Below are 20,037 nucleotides of genomic sequence, written 5' to 3' on the forward strand. Positions count from 1 at the left end.
AGAGACGTGTAACCAATGGCACCCCATACCATCACGCCGGGTGGTACGCCAGTATGGCGATGACGAATACACGCTTCCAATGAGCGTTCACCGCGACGTCGCCAAACACGGATGCGACCATCATGATGCTGTAAACAGAACCTGGATTCATCCGAAAAAATGACGTTTTGCCATTCGTGCAACCAGGTTCGTCGTTGAGTACACCATCGCAGGCACTCCTGTCTATGATGCAACGTCAAGGTAACCGCAGCCACGGTCTCCGAGCTGATAGTCCATGCTGCTACAAACGTCGTCGAACTGTTCGTGCACATGATTGTTGTGTTGCAAACGTCCCCATCTGTTGACTCGGAGATCGAGACGTGGCTGCACGATCCGTTACAGCCATGTGGATAAGATGCCTGTCATCTCGACTGCTAGTGATACGAGGCCGTTGGGATCCATCAGGGCGTTCCGTATTACCCTCCTGAACCCACCGATTCCATATTCTGCTAACAGTCATTGGATCTCGACCAACGCGAGCAGCAATGTCGCGATACGATAAACCGCAATCGCGATTGACTGCAATGCGACCTTTATCAAAGTCGGAAACGTGATGGTACGCATTTCTCCTCCGTACACGAGGCATCACAACAACGTTTCACCAGGCAACGCCGGTCAACTGTTGTTTGTGTATGAGAAAACGGTTGGAAACTTTCCTCATGTCAGCACGCTGTAGGTGTCGCCACCGGCGCCAACCTTGTATGAATGCTCTGAGAAGCTAATCATTTGCATATCACAGCATCTTCTTCCTGTCGGTTAAATTTCGCGTCTGTAGCACGTCATCTTTGCGGTGCAGCAATTTTAACGGCTAGTAGTGTAGTATGTAAACACCAATCGAGTAAGTCTGATCTTATGAGATCGCGTAGAACTGTAACTACCGTACAGCCGTTTCCACTTCCGTAAGCAGTTTTGGTACGGTTGCTAGTGGATCGCGCGAAGCGCCATCTGCAAAATTTCTTTTATCTCGTCTATCGTTGCAAATCTTCGTCCTTTCAACGGGGTTTTCAACTTTGGCAATAAAAGGGGTCCGGTCTGGGGAGCTTTTTGTGCAGTAGACAGGCCCCAACAGGGATGAGTATGGGGATGCGTTATCGTGATGGAAGGAGCCATGCAGGAATTGCCTCACCACACTTCAGGCCGTTCCCTTCCCACATTTTCTCGCAGGCGCCGCAACACATCCCGATGGTACAATCGATTATCAGTTTTCCCTGTGTCACGAATTCACGATGAACTAATCCTTCAAAGACAAAGAAAACCATCAGCATGGCTTTGGCTTTTGACCTGAGCTGAGAGAGAACGTTCCTCGACCTGTTGTGAAGATTGAACCTTGGTCTCAACAGCATAACCGTAGACCCATACCTCCTCACCAGTTATGATGCTCTTGGGGCACATCTCGTCCTCACTTGCGAAATCCAAGAGCTCTTCACAGATTGCGAGCGAAAGTCTGTTTGGTCTTGATTCAGGCGCCACGGGACGAACTTAACGGCAACACGACGCACTCCAAGATGTTGGGTCAGGATTTCATGACATAGTCCGCAAAAAAGTTACATTGATGTGGACTCTCTCGGGCAGTCAGTCTTCGATTGGCACGCACAATTTCGTTGTCGTTCCTGGCATGAGTGTCGTCCATAGACGACGAAGGGCGTCCTGAACTGTGGTTATCTTTAACTTCCCTCCGGCCATTTTTAAACCGCGTGAACAATTCCTACAACAACATCTGGTACGGCTTAAGCGCTCAACACCGTATGCTTCCTGCATCATTTGGTGTGTTCCTGTAAAGATTTTCTGGAGTTTCACGCAGAATTTAATGCGAACGCGTTGCTCCTCTACCTCCTCCTCCGGTAACTCTTATCTCGAAATTCGCAAACTGTGCGACACAACGTTTTGTACTCAATACAGCACTGAACAATAAGTAACAGACATACGACAATGAAACTCCCGGCAGTTACACATTAAAAACAGATGTGTGCAGGAATGCCAACCGCATTGCGCTCACCGAGCGGGGTGGCGCAGTGGTTAGACACTGGACTCGCATTCGGGAGGACGACGGTTCAATCCCGCGTCCGGCCATCCTGATTTAGGTTTTCCGTGATTTCCCTAAATCGCTCCAGGCAAATGCCGGGATGGTTCCTCTGAAAGTGCACGGCCGACTTCCTTCCCAATCCTTCCCTAATCCGATGCGACCGATGACCACGCTGTCTGGTCTCCTTCCCCAAACCCACCAACCAACCGCATTGCGCTCAAACACACCATTGGCGCGATATTACGAATGTTCCGGAATTTTTGAACAGACTTCGTAATACACACTTCATATAGCCAATCGGAACATGGACCGCTTGGTTCGCTAGTGTACACGCAACTTTAAAGCATCGTCCTTGACAATGACTTCGTGCGTTCGAGTCGCGATTTGGCAAACAGCTGTAATTTGTCGTGAAGTTTCAGGACACTTCATGCTTCGCTACACTGTTAACGAGTCATGTGAAAGTCAAAATTTTCATCGAAAATGTTCAATACTGATTTTTCCCCCTTGGATATAAAAATCGACAACCTGCGTGGTTCAGCTACTAAGTACTTTCATATCTCTTAAGATCTTGTCACAACATATCGAGTTTTCGATTACGTTGCTTCCTTTTACATCTTAAGTCAACAAAAACTACATAAAAAATTAGATGAGGACTGGGGGAAGGGGGTTGTGGGACGGAGAAGGTGAATGAGGAACATAGTACCTTCCAACTGAGTGTAACGGAGGGCCTCTTATCAGATGCCCCTACTTTCGACAGTCTTAACTAACTCTTACACACCACCGGTCTTGCACTACATAACGCATACTCGTAACTACACTCATACTCATAAATTAATGATAACTGCAGAATGTGGTGCCACACAACGTGGCACTACACAAGACTGGCGCTAATAGCACAGGCACATGGGGAACACACTAAACAGATCTGTAAGTCCAAGGTATTGGTGATAATTTGAAAAAACCGTCCCGATACACATGTGCTACAGAACGCCACTGTTTCCTGCGCATGTACCCCGACATCAATATGGAATATGATCACCATGCACACGTACACAGGCCGCACAACGGGTTAGCACACACTGGATCAGGTGGTCGAGCAGCTGCTGGGGTACAGCCTCCCATTCTTGCACCAGTGCCTGTCGGATCTCCTGAAGCGTCGTAGGGGTTTAGATCTGGAGAACAGGTAGGCCATTCCGCGCGTTATCATCCATCAGGAGGAAGGTGGGGCCCACGGCACCCCTGAAAAGGCGGACATACTGGAGCAAAATGACGTTCCGATACACCAGACCTGTTACAGATCCTCTGTCAAAGACATGCAGGGGTGTACGTGCACCAATCATAATCCCACCCCCCACCATCAAACGCGACCTCCATACGGGTCCCTTTAAAGGACATTAAGGGGTTGGTATCTGGTTCCTGGTTCACGCCAGATGAAAACCCGGCGAGAATCGCTGTTCAGACTATACCTGGACTCGTCCGTGAACATAACCTGGGACCACTGTTCCATTGACCATGTACTGTGTTCTTGACACCAGGCTTTACGGGCTCTCCTGTGACCAGGGGTCAGTGGAATGCACCTTGCAGGCCTCCGGGCGAATAAATCATGTATGTTCAGTCGTCTGTAGACTGTGTGTCAGGAGACAACTGTTCCAGGAGCTGCGATAAGGTCCCGAGCAAGGCTACCTGCAGTACTCCCTGGCCGTCTGCGGGCACTGATGGTGAGATATCGGTCTTCTTGTAGTGTTGTACACTGTGGACATCCCGTTTCGTAGCGCCTGGACACGTTTCCTATCTGCTGGAATCGTTGCCATGGAATCGTTGCCATAATCTTGAGATCACACTTTGTGGCACACGGAGGGACCGTGCTACGGCCTGCTGTTTGACCAGCCTCCAGTCGCCCTTGTATTCTACCCCTCATAACGTCATAAATATGTGTTATCTGAGCCACTTTCAACACATAGTCACCATTAGCACGTCTGAAAACGTCTGCTCACTTACTCGCTGCACCGTACTCTGACATGAACCAACACACCTCTGCGTTTGTGGACTGCTGCCAGCGCCACCGTGCGACGACCGCAGGTCAAATGCACCGCATGGTCATACCTCGAGGTGATTTAAACCCGCAAATCGCCCACCTGAGCGTTGTTTCACCACGTATTAGCATTATCCTTAATTTAAGGGCATGAGTGTAGAAAAGCCAAGTCTTTATTATGTTGAAATAGGAATTTCTGTAACTTATAATAGAAAACTTTCGTTACAAAGTCAACAGGCTTCCTTATAAACAGTCTCGCGTTCACACGTACACTCTCCTCACAGCCACAAATATCCTAAAATTGTTAATACAGTATTTGCTTTAAAATATGTTTGTTTGTGAAAAGCCGCCTCACTAAACCTAAATCGATATCCCAGGAAGTGAGGTTGGCCCATGTGTTGCAAAATAAACGAATGAGCCAGCCACTTAGACACGAATAACAAATATGTACAGCACAAGCACGCACACTGGTGAGTCCTTCCAGCGGAGAAAGAAACCATACAGCACACGGCTGCGCTCTATCTTGTGGCGCATCATAAAAGCACTTCATCTCGGCTGAGTGGCCGGAGGGGAGAATGACACGGCCGACTAGCTCGCTAGCTTCACTGACCACAACTTGTCTCCTGTACCACATGGAGACTACAGACCTGTAATGAAGTACGGAAACACTGCCAATTCCCACAGGCGCTATAGATTGGCGCCAATGTAGCCAGTTCAACCCCCTCCAGCCCCCCCCCCCCCACGCCCAAAAAAAAAAAAAAAAAAAAAAAAAAAAAAAAAAATTCGCGATTTCCTGTCTTACATCTGACCCTGACACTACCGCGTGTGCAGGTTTTCACTAAGCATCAATATAATCTAATGCGCTAAGTGAGCCCATAAAAAATACTAAGAAAAGCCAGTCAGATTGTAAGGCACACATCAGCTGTTAGAAATCTCAGGAGGTCATGTGCTGCGAGGTGCTCTTTTCGTAATCAAACCCTCAGGTATATATGTCAACATAAGAGCCATCTCATTATTTCACTGTCAATTAGGCAATTAACTCCAAAAGGTGGTTATCAAAATGGATTTCTGTGAGACATTATCAAATTAGAACCTACAGCGAGACCAAATAAAGGACGAGTTTAAAGTTCTGTCGATTGCTGTCACTTTTCTCGTATAGCGCTCTTCAGCTCACACACGGCTTTAAATTGCCTTGCAAGCATTCCCCAAAGGTTTTCCACGTAGTTGAATCCAGGATACGTGGAGGCCAGGGCAAGACACCAATATATTTATCTTCAAATCACTTTTTTGTTGTAGCAAAAACATGAACAGATGCATTATCTTGTTGAAACATACTTTCGTCCACTAGGTCCTCATACATACTAATCCATTCTGTATATTACATCTCAGTGTGCGTGTTAAGATTTCATTCTAGCGTTTCCCCAAGCAATGCCTGATTTACCTATACTGCAGAAGGCTGCCCAAATCTTGACACTTTCACCACCAAATTTCTGCTCGTTCTTACCTGCTCCTCTTTTCTGAGCTCATGCCAATAATACTGAAATCATCTAAACTAAACTTCTTCTCATCATTGAAGGTCATTTTATTCCATTCTCAAGTCCATGACATATTTTCGGCAAATTCCAATTTAGCCTATTTATATGTTAGAACAAGTTTCTGCAATTGTTTCTCGAATGCAAGATACCTGTCATTTGACAAAATTTGTCGTATACGTCTGGCAGTTACTGGAAACCATAAACCAGGAACAAGTTACCACGAAACACAGTTTGTGGCCCTTGCTTTGCGCCAAAGTAACAGTTTCGATGTCTCACATAATTTTCTACCGAGCGGATATTTTCCGTTCCGTCCATTCGTGCGCCAAATCTATAAATCACTCTACTTGAACGATTCAACTTCTTGCTAGTTGAAGATTAGAGTGTCTCATTTCGTTCTACGCTCCGATTTTTGCTTTTTCATCATATAATAACTATTTTCCGCTGGCACAGTCGTGGTTTACGAACATAATATGCACTGTCACTAAGAGTTAGTGTGTGCGTACACCAACACAGCAACGGAAGCCCAGCATTGTCGACGTCCACTGCGTTGTCAGCGACGCTACGTAAAGCACTGTACCTACCAATTGCCAGTAAGCAGTTGCAATACTGGAACGTTTTGTTTCATGTACCTTACAAACGGCAACGGAAGTAAAATTTCAGAAATTTTACGTAATTGTTGTAGGAGATAGAGATTGTGATTTTCTATCGTCCCGAAGAGTAGAGCGCTGCGACGGTTGCTTATAGACAGTACTTGTCGCCTTAAAACGCCAAACGCCAGTTAATTTAAATCAGACCCACGGTCTTATCACTATGCCACCAGCTTCCGTAGCACACGCTGATAACGTACTTGAGCGGTGGCACGCAACTCAGGAGGTAACCGCCCTGGAATCTTGTTAGAGGACGAAAATTTCATCGTCTGTATTTGGCCGCCAACAGGAGGAAATATACTGTTCAGACATCCGACTTCCCTGCCGCCCAATGGACATCTATCCATATTGCCAAACGGTTACCCCAGCGCACAATGCACGGTCCCCGTGTCGGGCTGCCTATCTAAAGGCTTCAAAGGTAAAACAAAATTTTATTTTCAATATTTCATACAATTGTTGACGAAATTTGAAAAAAAAAAAATGAAATGCTGTCGAAATCTAATCTTTAAGATGTATAATCTTACGTTAAAGGTTTAAAGCAATAATACAAGTGAGGGAGCTATTTGGAAAGTTCATGGAATCATAACCAGATGTCAGCGCTAGCGCAACGAGGTTCCCGCGTAATACACTGATACGACAGAAGTCATGAGACAGCAATATGCACATATACAGATGGCGTAGTATCGCGTACGTGAGGTATAAAATGATGGTGCAGTGGCGGAGCTGTCACCTGTACTCAGGTGATTCATATGAAAAGGTTTCCGATGTGATCATAGCAGCACGACTGAAATTAACAGACTCTGAACGCGGAATGGTAGTCGGAGCGAGACATTCCATTTTGGGAAATAGTTTGGGAATTTAATATTCCGAGATCCACAGTGTCAGGATTGTGCCGATAGCACCCAATTTCAGCATTACCTCTCACCACGGACAACGCCGTGGTCGACGGCCTTCACTTAACGAGCGACAGCAGCGGCGTTTGCGTGGAGCTATCATTGCTGATATAAAGCAACAATGTGTGAAATGGCCACAGAAATCAATGTCGGATGTACGAAGAACATATCCGTTAGGGCATTGAGGTAAAAATTTGGCGTTAATGAGCTATGGCAGCAGAAGATCGACGCGACTGCCTTTGCTAACAGCACACCGTCTGCGCGCCTCTCCTGGGCTCATGACGATAGTGCTTGGACCTTAAACGACTGGAAAACCGTGGCCTGGTCAGATGAGTCCCGAATTCTGTTGGAAAGGGCTGATGGCAGGGTTCGAGTGAGCCTCATACACCACGAAGTTGTCAACAAGATATTGTACAAACTGGTGCTGGCTCCATAATGGTGTGAACTGTGTTAACGTGGAATGGACTGCGTCCTCTTGTCCGCCTGAACGGATAACTGACGGGAACGGTAATGTCCGGTTACCTGGAGACCATTTGCAACCATTCACAGACTTCATGATCCCAAACAACGATGAAATATTTATGGGTGACAATGCGCCATGTCATCATCCCACAATTGTTTGCGATTGGTTTGAAGAACATTGTGGACAATTTAAGAGAATGATCTGGCCAGCTAGATCGCACGACATGAATCCCATCCAACATTTATGGGAAATAATCAAGAGGCCAGTTCGTGCACAAAATCCTGCACCGGTTAAGACTTTTGCAATTGTGGCCAGCTATAGAGGCAGCATGATTCAGTATTTCTGCAGGGGACTTGTAACGAATTCTTGAGTCCATGTCACGTCGCGCTGCTGCACTACGCCGGAAGACAGGAGTTCCGACACGATATTTGAAGATATCCCATGACTTTTGTCAGCTCAGTGTATAACCATTTGTGTGCTTTGAATCTTACTGAAACGAATACGTTATCTACAACACCAACAATGGATCTTCCCGCAGGACCTAACGCTCCAGAAGGAAGACCTGCTAACTGAACACCGAACGCATTCAGTTTGCTTAATCGACTGGAAACCTGAGTATCTACAGGAAGAAAACTTGTCGATATATCGGCAGGATGGGGTACTCGCTAGGAGTAGCAGACTGAAGACTGCATTCCCTGATAATTAATGACGATCTTAGGGAGAACCAACACTGACAAAACTTTTCCACTTGCTAAAAGACAACTGAAATACGCTCAGACTTTGAGGAGACTATAGCGTTTCCTACTCCAAAGAAGGCAGATGCGAACATGAGTGAGTTTTTAATTGAACTGGTTTAATATGTAACTGACACGATTCATTTACAGAAGAATTCAGCAACTGGTAAAAGCCGACCCGAGGAAGGTCAGTTTGGGTTCGGGAGAAATGTAGGAACACGCGAGGCAATACAGGCCCTATGACTTCTCTTAGAGAATATGTTAAGAAAAGGCAAACATACTTATATAGCATTTTTAGTCTTAGAGGAAAACTTTGACAATGTTGGCTGGAATGCTCTCTTTGAAATTCTGAAGGTAGCAGGAATCAAATACAGACAGTGAAAGGCTATTTACAGCTTGTACGGAAGCCAGACGGCGGTTATGAGTCGTGGGGCATGAAAAGGAAGCTGTGGTTCAGAAGGGAGTAAGACTGTTGTAGCCTGTCCCCGGTGTCATTCATTCCGTACACTGAGCAAGCAGCGAAGGACACCAAAGAAAATTTGGAGCACGAATTGAAGTCCAAGGAGAAGAAATAAAAAGTTTGAGGTTTGCCAATAACGCTGCAATTCTGTCAGAGACAGCAAATGACCTGGAAGAGCAGCTGAACAGAATGGAACTATCTTGAAATAATGGTGTAAGACAAACATCAAGGGTAATGGAATGTATTCGGATTAAATTAGTTGGTGCTGAGGGAATTAGATCACGAAGCGAGACAGTAGTACATAGGTTTTGCTATTTGGGCAGCAAAATAACTGACGATGGCCGAAGTAGAGAGGACACAAAATGTAGACTGGTAATAGCAAGACAAAGTTTCTGAAGAAGATAAATTTGTCGAATACAAATTTAAGTATTAGGAAGTCTTTTGTGAAAGTATTTCTTTAGAGTGTAACCTTGTACTGAAGTGAAACGCGGATAACAAACAGCTCAAGAAAGAAGAGAATAGAAGCTTTTGAAATAACGCTGAAGATTAGGTGTGTGGATTGGATAAGTAGAGACAAGAAATTTATGACACTCCTCTCAAAGAAGGTTTCAGTTGATTGGATACATATTAAGTCCCATAGTGCTCAGAGCCACTTGAACCATAGTAAGACAGTTCAAATGAATGTAGGCTGCAGTAGTTCTGTACACAGAGATAAGCCTAACAACAACAATAATAACAACTAAGCAAGTCACAGTATAGTGCATGGTGGTGGAATGGAGGGTTATTTGTACTAATATTGGTGACTTCCTGTAGTAATCCATTTGTGGCTGCAGCAAGGGAAAATTACTGTGTGTTACAAGCATTGTGTGTGTTATCTGAATTTCGAGTGAAATTTTGCTAGCGGTCATCAACCCAGAAACGGAAAATAAAAGCCGCCGTCCGGATGTCCGCTCGTAGTTCGTGTCCCACCACCAGAACAATGAGGTAACGGAAAGCAGCGCCCACACACCAAAACTCGTACAGTTAACGTCGTCCCACCTGTTACGCCTCGTCAGATTCCACATAATCATCTCACGTGATCTTATGACGACGTCGTGAACTATTGCAATTTGTTATAAACTTTTATTCATATCTTGACAGGATTTCGAAGTAGTGTCAAGACTGCCAACTTGCTCTAAATGCTCAGAAATGTTAAATTATTAATTTCATGGTAGCGACAGCGGCTATTCTGGGCACAACCAGGATTGTGAATTAAAAAAATACCAGCTTTCAACATGCCTTTCTCGGATCTAGGATTTTTCCGCCATGTGTTTTTGTTTTTCCTTTTCTCTATTTATTTGGTCTTTGATAATAGTCATTTAGAGCCATGCCAGGGAAGTAGGTAACTACAAATTTTATTCACTGTCACCAAGGGTATCAACAATGGCATTTTAGAATGAAATTTTCTCTTTGCTGTGGAGTGTGCGCTGATACGAAACTTCCTGGCAGATTAAAACAGGGTGCAGACGGACTCGAACTCGGGACCTTTGCCTTTTCCGAGCAAGCGATTTACCGACTTTTTTTTAATCTCATTTTGTTCGTTGCATTATGATTCACCAGTACCTCATCTCCAACCTTCCGAATTTCACAGAAGTTCACGTGCGAACCTGCAAGCCTAGCACATCTGGAAGAACGAATATTGCGGAGACATGGCTTAGCCACAGCCTGGGGGATATTTCCTGAATGATATTTTCACTCTGCAGTGAGTATGCGCTGATATGAAACTTCCTGGCACTTTAAAGCCGAGTTCCGAGTCTAGGTCCGCACTAAAGATTTAATCTGCCAAGAAGTTTCAAGGGCATTTTAAATTAGAGTAATACAATTTAAATTCGAAGATACAATTTTTTTCAACTGAAAGTCATCTTTTTTTTCACTGTCTCGAATATCAAAATAACGCGTCTGCCACGTCATTTATGGGAGGATAGCAAATAATCGTCGGCTAACCAATTGTAACATCGGTCAAATGTGTCACTTGGCACTCAATGCTAAATTTGTAAGCAGTCTTATCATCCTGGATCATCGACTTCATTTCTGCTACCCACAGGTCTTAAGCCAATGATGAGAGAAGTTCATGAACGAGTGCAAGTGTGTCTAAAAACCGTAGGCGTCCAATATGTGTCACGGTGGCATCCTTGCGTGGATAATACAAAATTTACGGGAAGTGGAATAATATCCCTGATTCAAGCACCACAAAAACAGTATAAAAATGATACGAGCGTTTGACATTCTATTAAAAACGAAAAGTCATCAGAGGCATTACCACAGTTACATGGTCAGTCCCTTTAATCTCCCAAACCAACCAACCACAGTTACATGTACAGTCCGCAAGCCACATTGAGAACTGTGACAGTAGGTATTTCTGTTCCACTCACTCATGAATGGTGTGTGGGAAGGGGTACCGTCCATTAACCTGCGTAGGACTATAATTTCTGATTTCCTCGCAGTGGTCACTGGCATAATACGTTGATCGGCTAATCTTGGTATTTCAGCAGTAAACTTCTCCGTGATGTCAACGTCTATTTCAATGTTTTTTACTGTATCATCTCTGTAATGCTCTCACGCTTGCTGAACGATCCCATGACTAAACGTGCCGCTCTTCATTAAACCTTCTCTGTCTTCTAGTGAAGCAACCTGGTAAAGGTCGCAGCCTTGTGAACAATACGCAAGAATCTTACAATTTGTCTGTAACGCATTTCTTTCATGGATTGACACTCTGTGTCTCAGCTTGTGATATCCATTGCCTACTAGTAGTTTTAACGGGTAATTCAACCTTATATCGTTCCTTAGGGTTCCTTCTAGGTATTTTACAGTTGAATCCTTTCATAATATAACAGCAGCGGATTTCTTGGGCTATTCATGTGTAAAAAAATTACATTGATTTACGTACAGGGTCAACTGGTACTCCCTGCAAGTCATCGATCCTCCGCAGAGCTTCCTGTAATTCGCTAGTCTTCTGGCATTGCTACCTTCTTATTGACAACTGCACCATCTGGTAAGTCTCACTAAGATCCTCACGTTCGTCACTACATCATCATCATCATCTAAGACTGATTATGCCTTTCAGCGTTCAGTCTGGAGCATAGTCCCCCTTATAAAATTCCTCCATGATCCCCTGTTCAGTGCTAACATTGGTGCCTCTTCTGATGTTAAACCTATTACTTCAAAATCATTCTTAACCGAATCCAGGTACCTTCTCCTTGGTCTGCCCCGACTCCTCCTACCCTCTACTGCTGAACCCATGAGTCTCTTGGGTAACCTTGCTTCTCCCATGCGTGTAACATGACCCCACCATCTAAGCCTCTTCGCCCTGACTGCTACATCTATATGGTTCATTCCCAGTTTTTCTTTGATTTCCTCCTTGCCATTGTTCCTATCTACTGGTACCTGCAACCATCCTAGCTACTTTCATATCCGTAACCTCAACCTTATTGATAAGGTAACCTGAATCCACCCAGCTTTCGCTCCCATACAACAAAGTTGGTCGAAAGATTGAACGGTGTACAGATAACTTAGTCTTGATACTGACTTCCTCCTTGCAGAAGAGAGCAGATCGTAGCTGAGCGCTCACTGCATTTGCTTTGCTACACCTCGCTTCCAGTTCTCTCACTATGTTGCCATCCTGTGAGAATATGCATCCTAAGTACTTGAAACATTCCACCTGTTCTAACTTTGTTGCTCATATTTGGCACTCAATCCGTTTATACCTCTTTCCCACTGACATTACTTTCGTTTTGGTGATGCTAATCTTCATACCACAGTCCTTACGTTTCTGATCACTACATCACCAATACAAATTTTGAACAGTAAATGTCCTATAACACTCCCTTGGGGTATTGCTGAAATTATCTTTGCATGTATTGCTTTAGTCTTATTAAGAACGACTAGTTCCTATCGGAGAGGTAGTACCCCATCCTGTCACATCTTGGGTCCGACATTCAATAAGTTCGTATTTTATTCGTTGAACGATAGTGTGGAACTGTATGAAGGCCCTTTCGGAAGTCAAGGAATACGGTATCAAACTGGGCACCGATGTCTATCCTCCTCTGAGTTCTGTGGACGAACAGAGCGGACTGAGTTTGCAATACACAGGGTGTTACAAAAAGGTACGGCCAAACTTTCAGGAACCATTCCTCACGCAAATAAAGAAAAGATGTTATGTGGACATGTGTCCGGAAACGCTTAATTTCCATGTTAGAACTCATTTTAGTTTCGTCCACCTACGCTCAATGGAGCACGTTATCATGATTTCATACGGGATACTCTACCTGTGCTGCTAGAGCACGTGCCTTTACAAGTACAACACAACATGTGGTTCATGCACGATGGAGCTCCTGCACATTTCAGTCGAAGTGTTCGTACGCTTCTCAACAACAGATTCGGTGACCGATGGATTGGTAGAGGCGGACCAATTCCATGGCCTCCACGCTCTCCTGACCTCAACCCTCTTGACTCATTTATGGGGACATTTGAAAGCTCTTGTCCACGCAACCCCAGTACCAAATGTAGAGACTCTTGGTGCTCGTATTGTGGACGGCTGTGATACAATACGCCATTCTCCAGGGCTGCATCAGCGCATCAGGGATTCCATGCGACGGAGGGTGGATGCATGTATCCTCGCTAGCGGAGGGCATTTTGAACATTTCCTGTAACAAAGTGTTTGAAGTCACGCTGGTACGTTCTGTTGCTGTGTGTTTCCATTCCATGATTAATGTGATTTGAAGAGAATTAATAAAATTAGCTCTAACATGTCCACATAACATATTTTCTTTCTTTGCTTGTGAGGAATGTTTCCTGAAAGTTTGGCCGTACCTTTTTGTAGCACCCTGTATATGTTTGGGAAAGCCATGTTTATTTTCACGGGGGTCTTCATTTATCAAAACAGTCATGACACTTTAGTATATAACTTATTCCACAATTCTGCCACAAACTGACATCGACGATAGCCGATAGGTATTTGCATGTCTGACGACCCTTTTTGAAAACGAGAATGGCCTGCTTTTTTGCCCCCAATTCGTTGTTCGAAGGAACTACACGGTCCAGTCACATTAATGTGACAGACAGCAGGTGGCTGCATTAACAGTGGCGCTGGGAAGCAGAAAACACTGCAGTCGTTGTCTTAATGTGGAAAAGGAGCGATTTCTCTATGTCCATAACGGCATGATCACTGGCTTTCGAGCCAAGAGTTGAAGCACTTCCGAAACGGTTAAGTTTGTAAACTGTTCTCGTATGGCGCAATCCAAAACCGGTGAAAATGTGGTGCAACAAGGGCCATATACGACAGAGGTGAACGACAGCTGCGTAGATGTGCACTGGCGAATAAACGTGCAACTGTTGAGCAACTGACCGTCCAGATGAACCGACAGTGTCTCAACAACCTCTCCGCGAACGTAGGCCTCATGCTGACTGTGACTGCTGTCCATCGGCGACGAAGGCTGGAATTTGCACATCAGTACCGCAAGTGGACGTCCACTGTGTCGTCACGTGGCCTTTTCATATGAAGCATATTTTATACTCCATGGGACAGATGACCGTTGGCGTCTGCGGCGTGAAAGTCTGAAAGCAAACAACCCTGCAGCAATAGTCAAAGGGATACAGGCCGGAGAACGTTCCCTGAATCGTTTCGTCATTCTGGAATGCATAGTGGATCAACGTAAGCATGCAGCCTTCCTTGGGGACAAAGTCCACTGCCACATGCGGTTTGTTTTTCCTCGGCACAATGGCATCGACCAGCAGGGCAATACAACGTGTCACACAGCTTGCAGTATAAATGTGTGATTCGAAGAGTACCAGGATGAACTTATCGCAGTCCTGTGGCCACCAACCTCCGCGGGTTTAAGCGCAATCGAAAATCTGTGCGACCACTTCGATAGAGCTGTTCGCGCCATGGATTCTCAACCGAGAAACCTTGCTCGGCCGACCACGGCGCCGGAGTCGTCATGGCTCCACCCTCTTGTTGGTACCTTCCAGAACCTCACTGCCACACTTCCTGCACGCTTCTCATCTGTCCGCGCTGCATACTTGGGTCACTCTGTGGTGCCTTCAAGAACGACGAAATGACTCAGGGAATGCCGTCCATCTTGGACCTTTCCGACGATTGTTGCAGGGTACGCTTTCAGATGTTTCACGTCGTACACGATAACGGCGATCCGTCCGATGGAGCATAAAACGTGATTCATCTGAAAAGGGCTTATTACTTTTCGGAAAAAGCAGCGGACCGTGGATGGACTAAATTTTCTTTTATTCGCTTATTTTATTTAATATTGTGATTCTATTTATCTTTAAACTGAAGCAATCAAAATTTTCCAATCTTTGCTCGATTTCTACGTTATTACAGGAAATCATAGGAATAAAATACCGAAAATCCATTATTTAAGAAACCGGTTATTTTGAGCGGTTTTAAGAGTCCGATTAAACTGGCGTTGAAAAAACCGAAACCTGGTTTTTCGATCCCTACAAGAACTGTACTGTTAGTCCCCCCCCCCCCCCCCCCGACATTCTTTATAAGCTGTGGTCAGATTAACGTGACTGGTCGTATAGCTGACAAGCTGGGTTTGAACAAGGATAGCGAAGGAAACTTGCCATGTCATTTACAGAGTAAGCAGATGATCTTTGCTTCTGCTTTCGCCAATTTAGAGAAACTACTTAAGACCAAAACCTCGGTGGCTGATAGAAGCTATCGTAAAGGCATTTCCCATTTAGGGTTACTCCCGTCAGCCACCTCACCAGTGTCAATTTGGTTCTGCGCGGGCAGTACGTGTAAACAAGTCACTTGTTCCGGCATATACACTTTCAGAAAAAAATATTTGTTAGCCAACTAATAGTAAACTTCGTAGCACAGCTCTACTGTCTATGTCATAAATCTCGGTGAAACTTCTTTCACGAAGTTGTCAAATGAGTTACAATGAACGGTGCAGCAAGCATTGCCTTACGAACTGCAATGGTTTGGAAAATTGTTCCAAATGGCTTATGGGATTGCAAATAATCATTTAATTATCACCAAAAAAGTCGGAATCTCTTATTCTACTCTGATTTTTAAGACTTCAAAAAGACAAGGTTTAAGAACGAATTATAACTGGGAAGAAAGCAGATAGTACTTGGCATTTTACTTGAGTGGTTTGGGGAAACCACGGAAAAGCTAGATCTGAACTGTCGAACAGATATATGAACCGCCGTGCTCCAGAATATGCGAGTACATTCACATTGATTTACCATTCTGACGACACCGTCAGCGCGGAAATTGGTCACTAATTAATTTTGTCTTACCGCAGTGTTACCTTGACTGTCGTGCGTATATTCAGTTCCATAAGCACGACGAATTTGATTTGACACTGACAGTATCATGCTACTGCAACAAACGTTGCTTATTTTCGTAATTAGCCATGTTTGTTTTCCAATGAACTGCTGATGTAACCCATTAACGACTGCGTCTGATCCTGCACCTTTACATTTGCCATATTGTTGGCACAAGTGAGCACACTAATTTGACAACAGAGGCCATCAAAGCTCATGTACATTGTAGTCGCTGAACCAGCTGCAACACTTTAAATCCATTCTCAAACAGGTCCTTCTGCATACTGACACAGCCACAGGCAAGCAGTGATGTAACTATTGATAATGATTTAAGCGACGAAACGGGTTTAACAAAAATAAATTCGAGCCTAGACTGATAACCACTGGTTTTCTTGTTATGACTAGTTCGGGAATCAAACGATGCTGCCATCGGCTATTGCACTGAATAATAAGGACTCCAATACTCAATTCTGCTCTTTATTTCCCATTTATGCATTAAAAATCACCCAAATATTTAATGCCTCGCCAATTCGTAGACCTATATCAAATGCCTAACGATTTTCCTCTTCCTCTACTATTCTCGCTGAAATCTTTGACGTGGGCAAAGTAATTTTATATAAAACTGTCTTCTCTCATAATACATTTTCTTCCTTAGTTAGTGAAGTACGAGAAATTAAAAAAAGATGGTTGTGGCCTATACTAAACATTAACTTAAACATTTATAACTACATGTCACTTGTCATTTAAGCACCTGCCAATACAAATTCGTCTCTCAGCGCAGAATGTGTGTGATGCATCATAAATTCTATGTATAATCTCATAGTCTTAACACTGGCGCAACAATTAGGTTTGCTTTTCGCGTCCGAAGATCCAAGCACGCCTTCATAGCTGCTCAATGAAAAACAGCTCACAAGTACTGGATTTTCAAGACAGAATTTCCAAACAACGCGTTGTTCAAGAAAGTGAGTGAGTGAATGATACAAGCAGAAAACGAGATAAACTGTGGTGACAGTTGCGGCGCATTCTGGAAAGCCCTCGTCCGAGTTCTGTATCATATGACTTACTGTACACCAGTAACGCAATTTGTGGAAAAAAAGTTGTTGGTCAACTGTAAAATAAACATTTAGAAGTAAACACAGCTTTTTGATAGTCATTTAATGCAGACTGGCTCGCTATCCATGTTCTGGTTCACACAAAAATGCTTCCTCGCCGTTCACGGTTACATTTCACTGCTTCACGCTCTTATCATTTGAAAATTAACGATTGTTCAAACTTGTACGCAACATACTGCGTGGAAATTTATATTCCAGTCGCGGCTGTCTTTTTAATCCTACCAAGGCTACCATATTCCCGAAATATTGTTTTTGAACCGTCACTCGCAACTCTACAGTGCCTACTTTGTGTCATTTCGTGCAGAAAAACGAAATACGATGAACGCCAAGATGATCAAAAATGACCTGGAACTACCACGAGTGAATGTAACTAACACAAGGAAAGAACCTCATTGTCAGTACAGCGTACGTTAATACACAATATAAATCCTTAGTGTGATTACAGTCAAACTCCCGAAGGAAATAATACACCGCTCTGTATCTACAGACTTACTGAATTACTTTTTGGGCTAAAAAACAGAAAATTTGCGAAAAGAGGTGGCATAGTTCGTTGACAATGTCAAAGTACTGCAACGTTTTTATGTACACACACAAACACAACTTTAATAGAAACATCGTAATCGGTGGCTACACTTCGTAGCCCATATGAATATATCCCGAAAGTTTATTACAGTCAATTATATGGTATATTCATTGCATTAAAGGCGGTAGTTATCAACAATGTACAACGAAATTTGTATTGTCAAATATATGTGCGTCTCATTCGGGACAGAGGATCCCCATAATAAACCTGTCTCTGGACATACATTGCTCTACAAACAAATTAAATAAAACAGCGTTTAAAAGCACTTGATATATCACAAAACAGTTATAAAGTTACAGTACTTGTTCGTGCAAATACTTTTCCCCAAAAACATCGCACGGTATCCCTTAACATGCACAAGAATTGTCACAGGGTAAATAAACACAGAAACACCACTGACAATTATCAGCAATATTTTGCCATAAGTCTAACGTTACGCAAGTCTGAAGTTAAAAACTACACCGAAGTGCGATTAAACAATTATACTCCAACTATTGGATAAATAGAAACACCTCCGTATTGGACATGCATAAATAGGGGGGAGAAGGTACGCTGTCTGGATTGCCATGTGATAAGACATGGCATGACGTTTATAGTTGTCATATGTTCAGCGTAAACAAACACTGACCGACACTTAACCTAACTTTCTGACACTCGCGGCAAAAGTGAGCAAATTACTGAACACTATACTGGGATTTTAAGAAACGCTATAAAATTATCACTTACCTTCATTCTCCTCGTCTATTTTCAGAGCTTTGGAGATGAACTCGAAAGCTCTTCGATGATGATGCTTCTGCTTGGCTAACAGAGGATCTCCTGGCCCAGGCCCCGGTCCTGTTGGATGTTTATGTGCAAGCTGCGACATGTCTTGTGGGTTGTCTTGTGCTTCTGTTTCACTTGTCGCGACAACTATTTCTACTTTGCAGTTCGAATTTGTCTTTGGACGGTGCACTAGTTTGGATGTATTGACATATAAGTACTTAAATATTACGAACAGCTGATAAATTAACGACCGGACGACGTTGAATAAAAATATTAGAGGGAAAGACACAAAATATAAATTTCTTTTATGGACAGATGTATAGTCTTGCTTCACAGTTCGTTCCTCGACTTTCCGCGACTTTTTCGGGGACTTAGATGCGCCTTTCCGCTGCATCCGTCCGCCATCACTAAACGACATGCTGCAATGTGACGTCATGGCAGACGAACCATTCGTTTTTAGCGGCATTCGAAAAATCACTGCCCGCGAGATGATTACAATTGCTTCGCCCCATCAAGAAGGCAGTGACCACAGATATTAAATTGTTGTGAATTGTTTACATTATTTTGTAGTGCGAGAAACATTTATCAAGCGACACAAAGACACGAAAATGCATTTTTTTTCAGATTCTTAGCCAAAGAGACAAATAAATTCCTTTCGGACGCTTCGTGAAGTACATCTCTGACTGCCATTGCATCTTTGGGAGCAGGAGAAGGGGGGAGGGTCGGAATTCGTCTGTTTTGACTCTACGTAACTTTAAATTATAAAACAGTGGCTTCCATTGTGAAATGGAATGCACGGAACTACTTTAGTGATACAACTCCAATAATTGATGTAGAGCGGATTATTCACGTGATGAATGACATGTTCTTTGCCTGTGTGTCAGTACGGTCCTTTACAATGAAAGTAAATAAACGATAATCATCACATAAGTTATTCAGAAAATTCACACCGTAACCCCGCCCGTGTTCCTCAAAAATTGGCCGGCCGGTTCAAGGCGCTACAGTCTGGAGCCGAGCGACCGCTACGGTCGCAGGTTCGAATCCTGTCTCGGGCATGGATGTGTGTAATGTCCTTAGGTTAGTTAGGTTTAATTAGTTCTAAGTTCTAGGCGACTGCTGACCTCAGAAGTTAAGTCGCATAGTGCTCAGAGCCATTTGAACCTCAAAAACTGTTTGTTTCAAACTAGTGTTGTGTTGAATTATTTCACCACAGATTACCTTCTCGATTGTTTTGCCGCTTCGTGGGTTAAAAAACTTTATCAGAAAATGAAATAGCTACCAACACACTGCGTAAATAATGACAGATTTTAACCTCTTCACACCAATAGTTGCACACACGTAGACATGAAAACAAAACATTTTTTTATTGTCTTAGAGATACAAGAAATGAGGTACAGTATTAAAAAAGAAAAAAAACTTAACTGT

The 20,037-nt window shown here is 43.7% G+C and overlaps 1 protein-coding gene across 1 annotated transcript in view; it reads right to left on the reverse strand.

Moving 5' to 3' along the window:
* Positions 1-19,022, reverse strand: part of LOC124609284 (spastin) — a 464,925-nt gene extending 445,903 nt beyond the window's left edge. The window contains exon 1 of the mRNA XM_047140064.1: positions 18,577-19,022. Within this exon, the coding sequence (XP_046996020.1) occupies positions 18,577-19,006 (430 nt within the window). The 5' untranslated portion in view covers positions 19,007-19,022. The remainder of the gene's footprint in view (positions 1-18,576) is intronic.
* Between the last annotated feature and the right edge of the window lie 1,015 nt (positions 19,023-20,037).

This window comes from Schistocerca americana, chromosome 1 (assembly GCF_021461395.2).
Source record: "Schistocerca americana isolate TAMUIC-IGC-003095 chromosome 1, iqSchAmer2.1, whole genome shotgun sequence".
Taxonomy (NCBI): domain Eukaryota; kingdom Metazoa; phylum Arthropoda; class Insecta; order Orthoptera; family Acrididae; genus Schistocerca; species Schistocerca americana.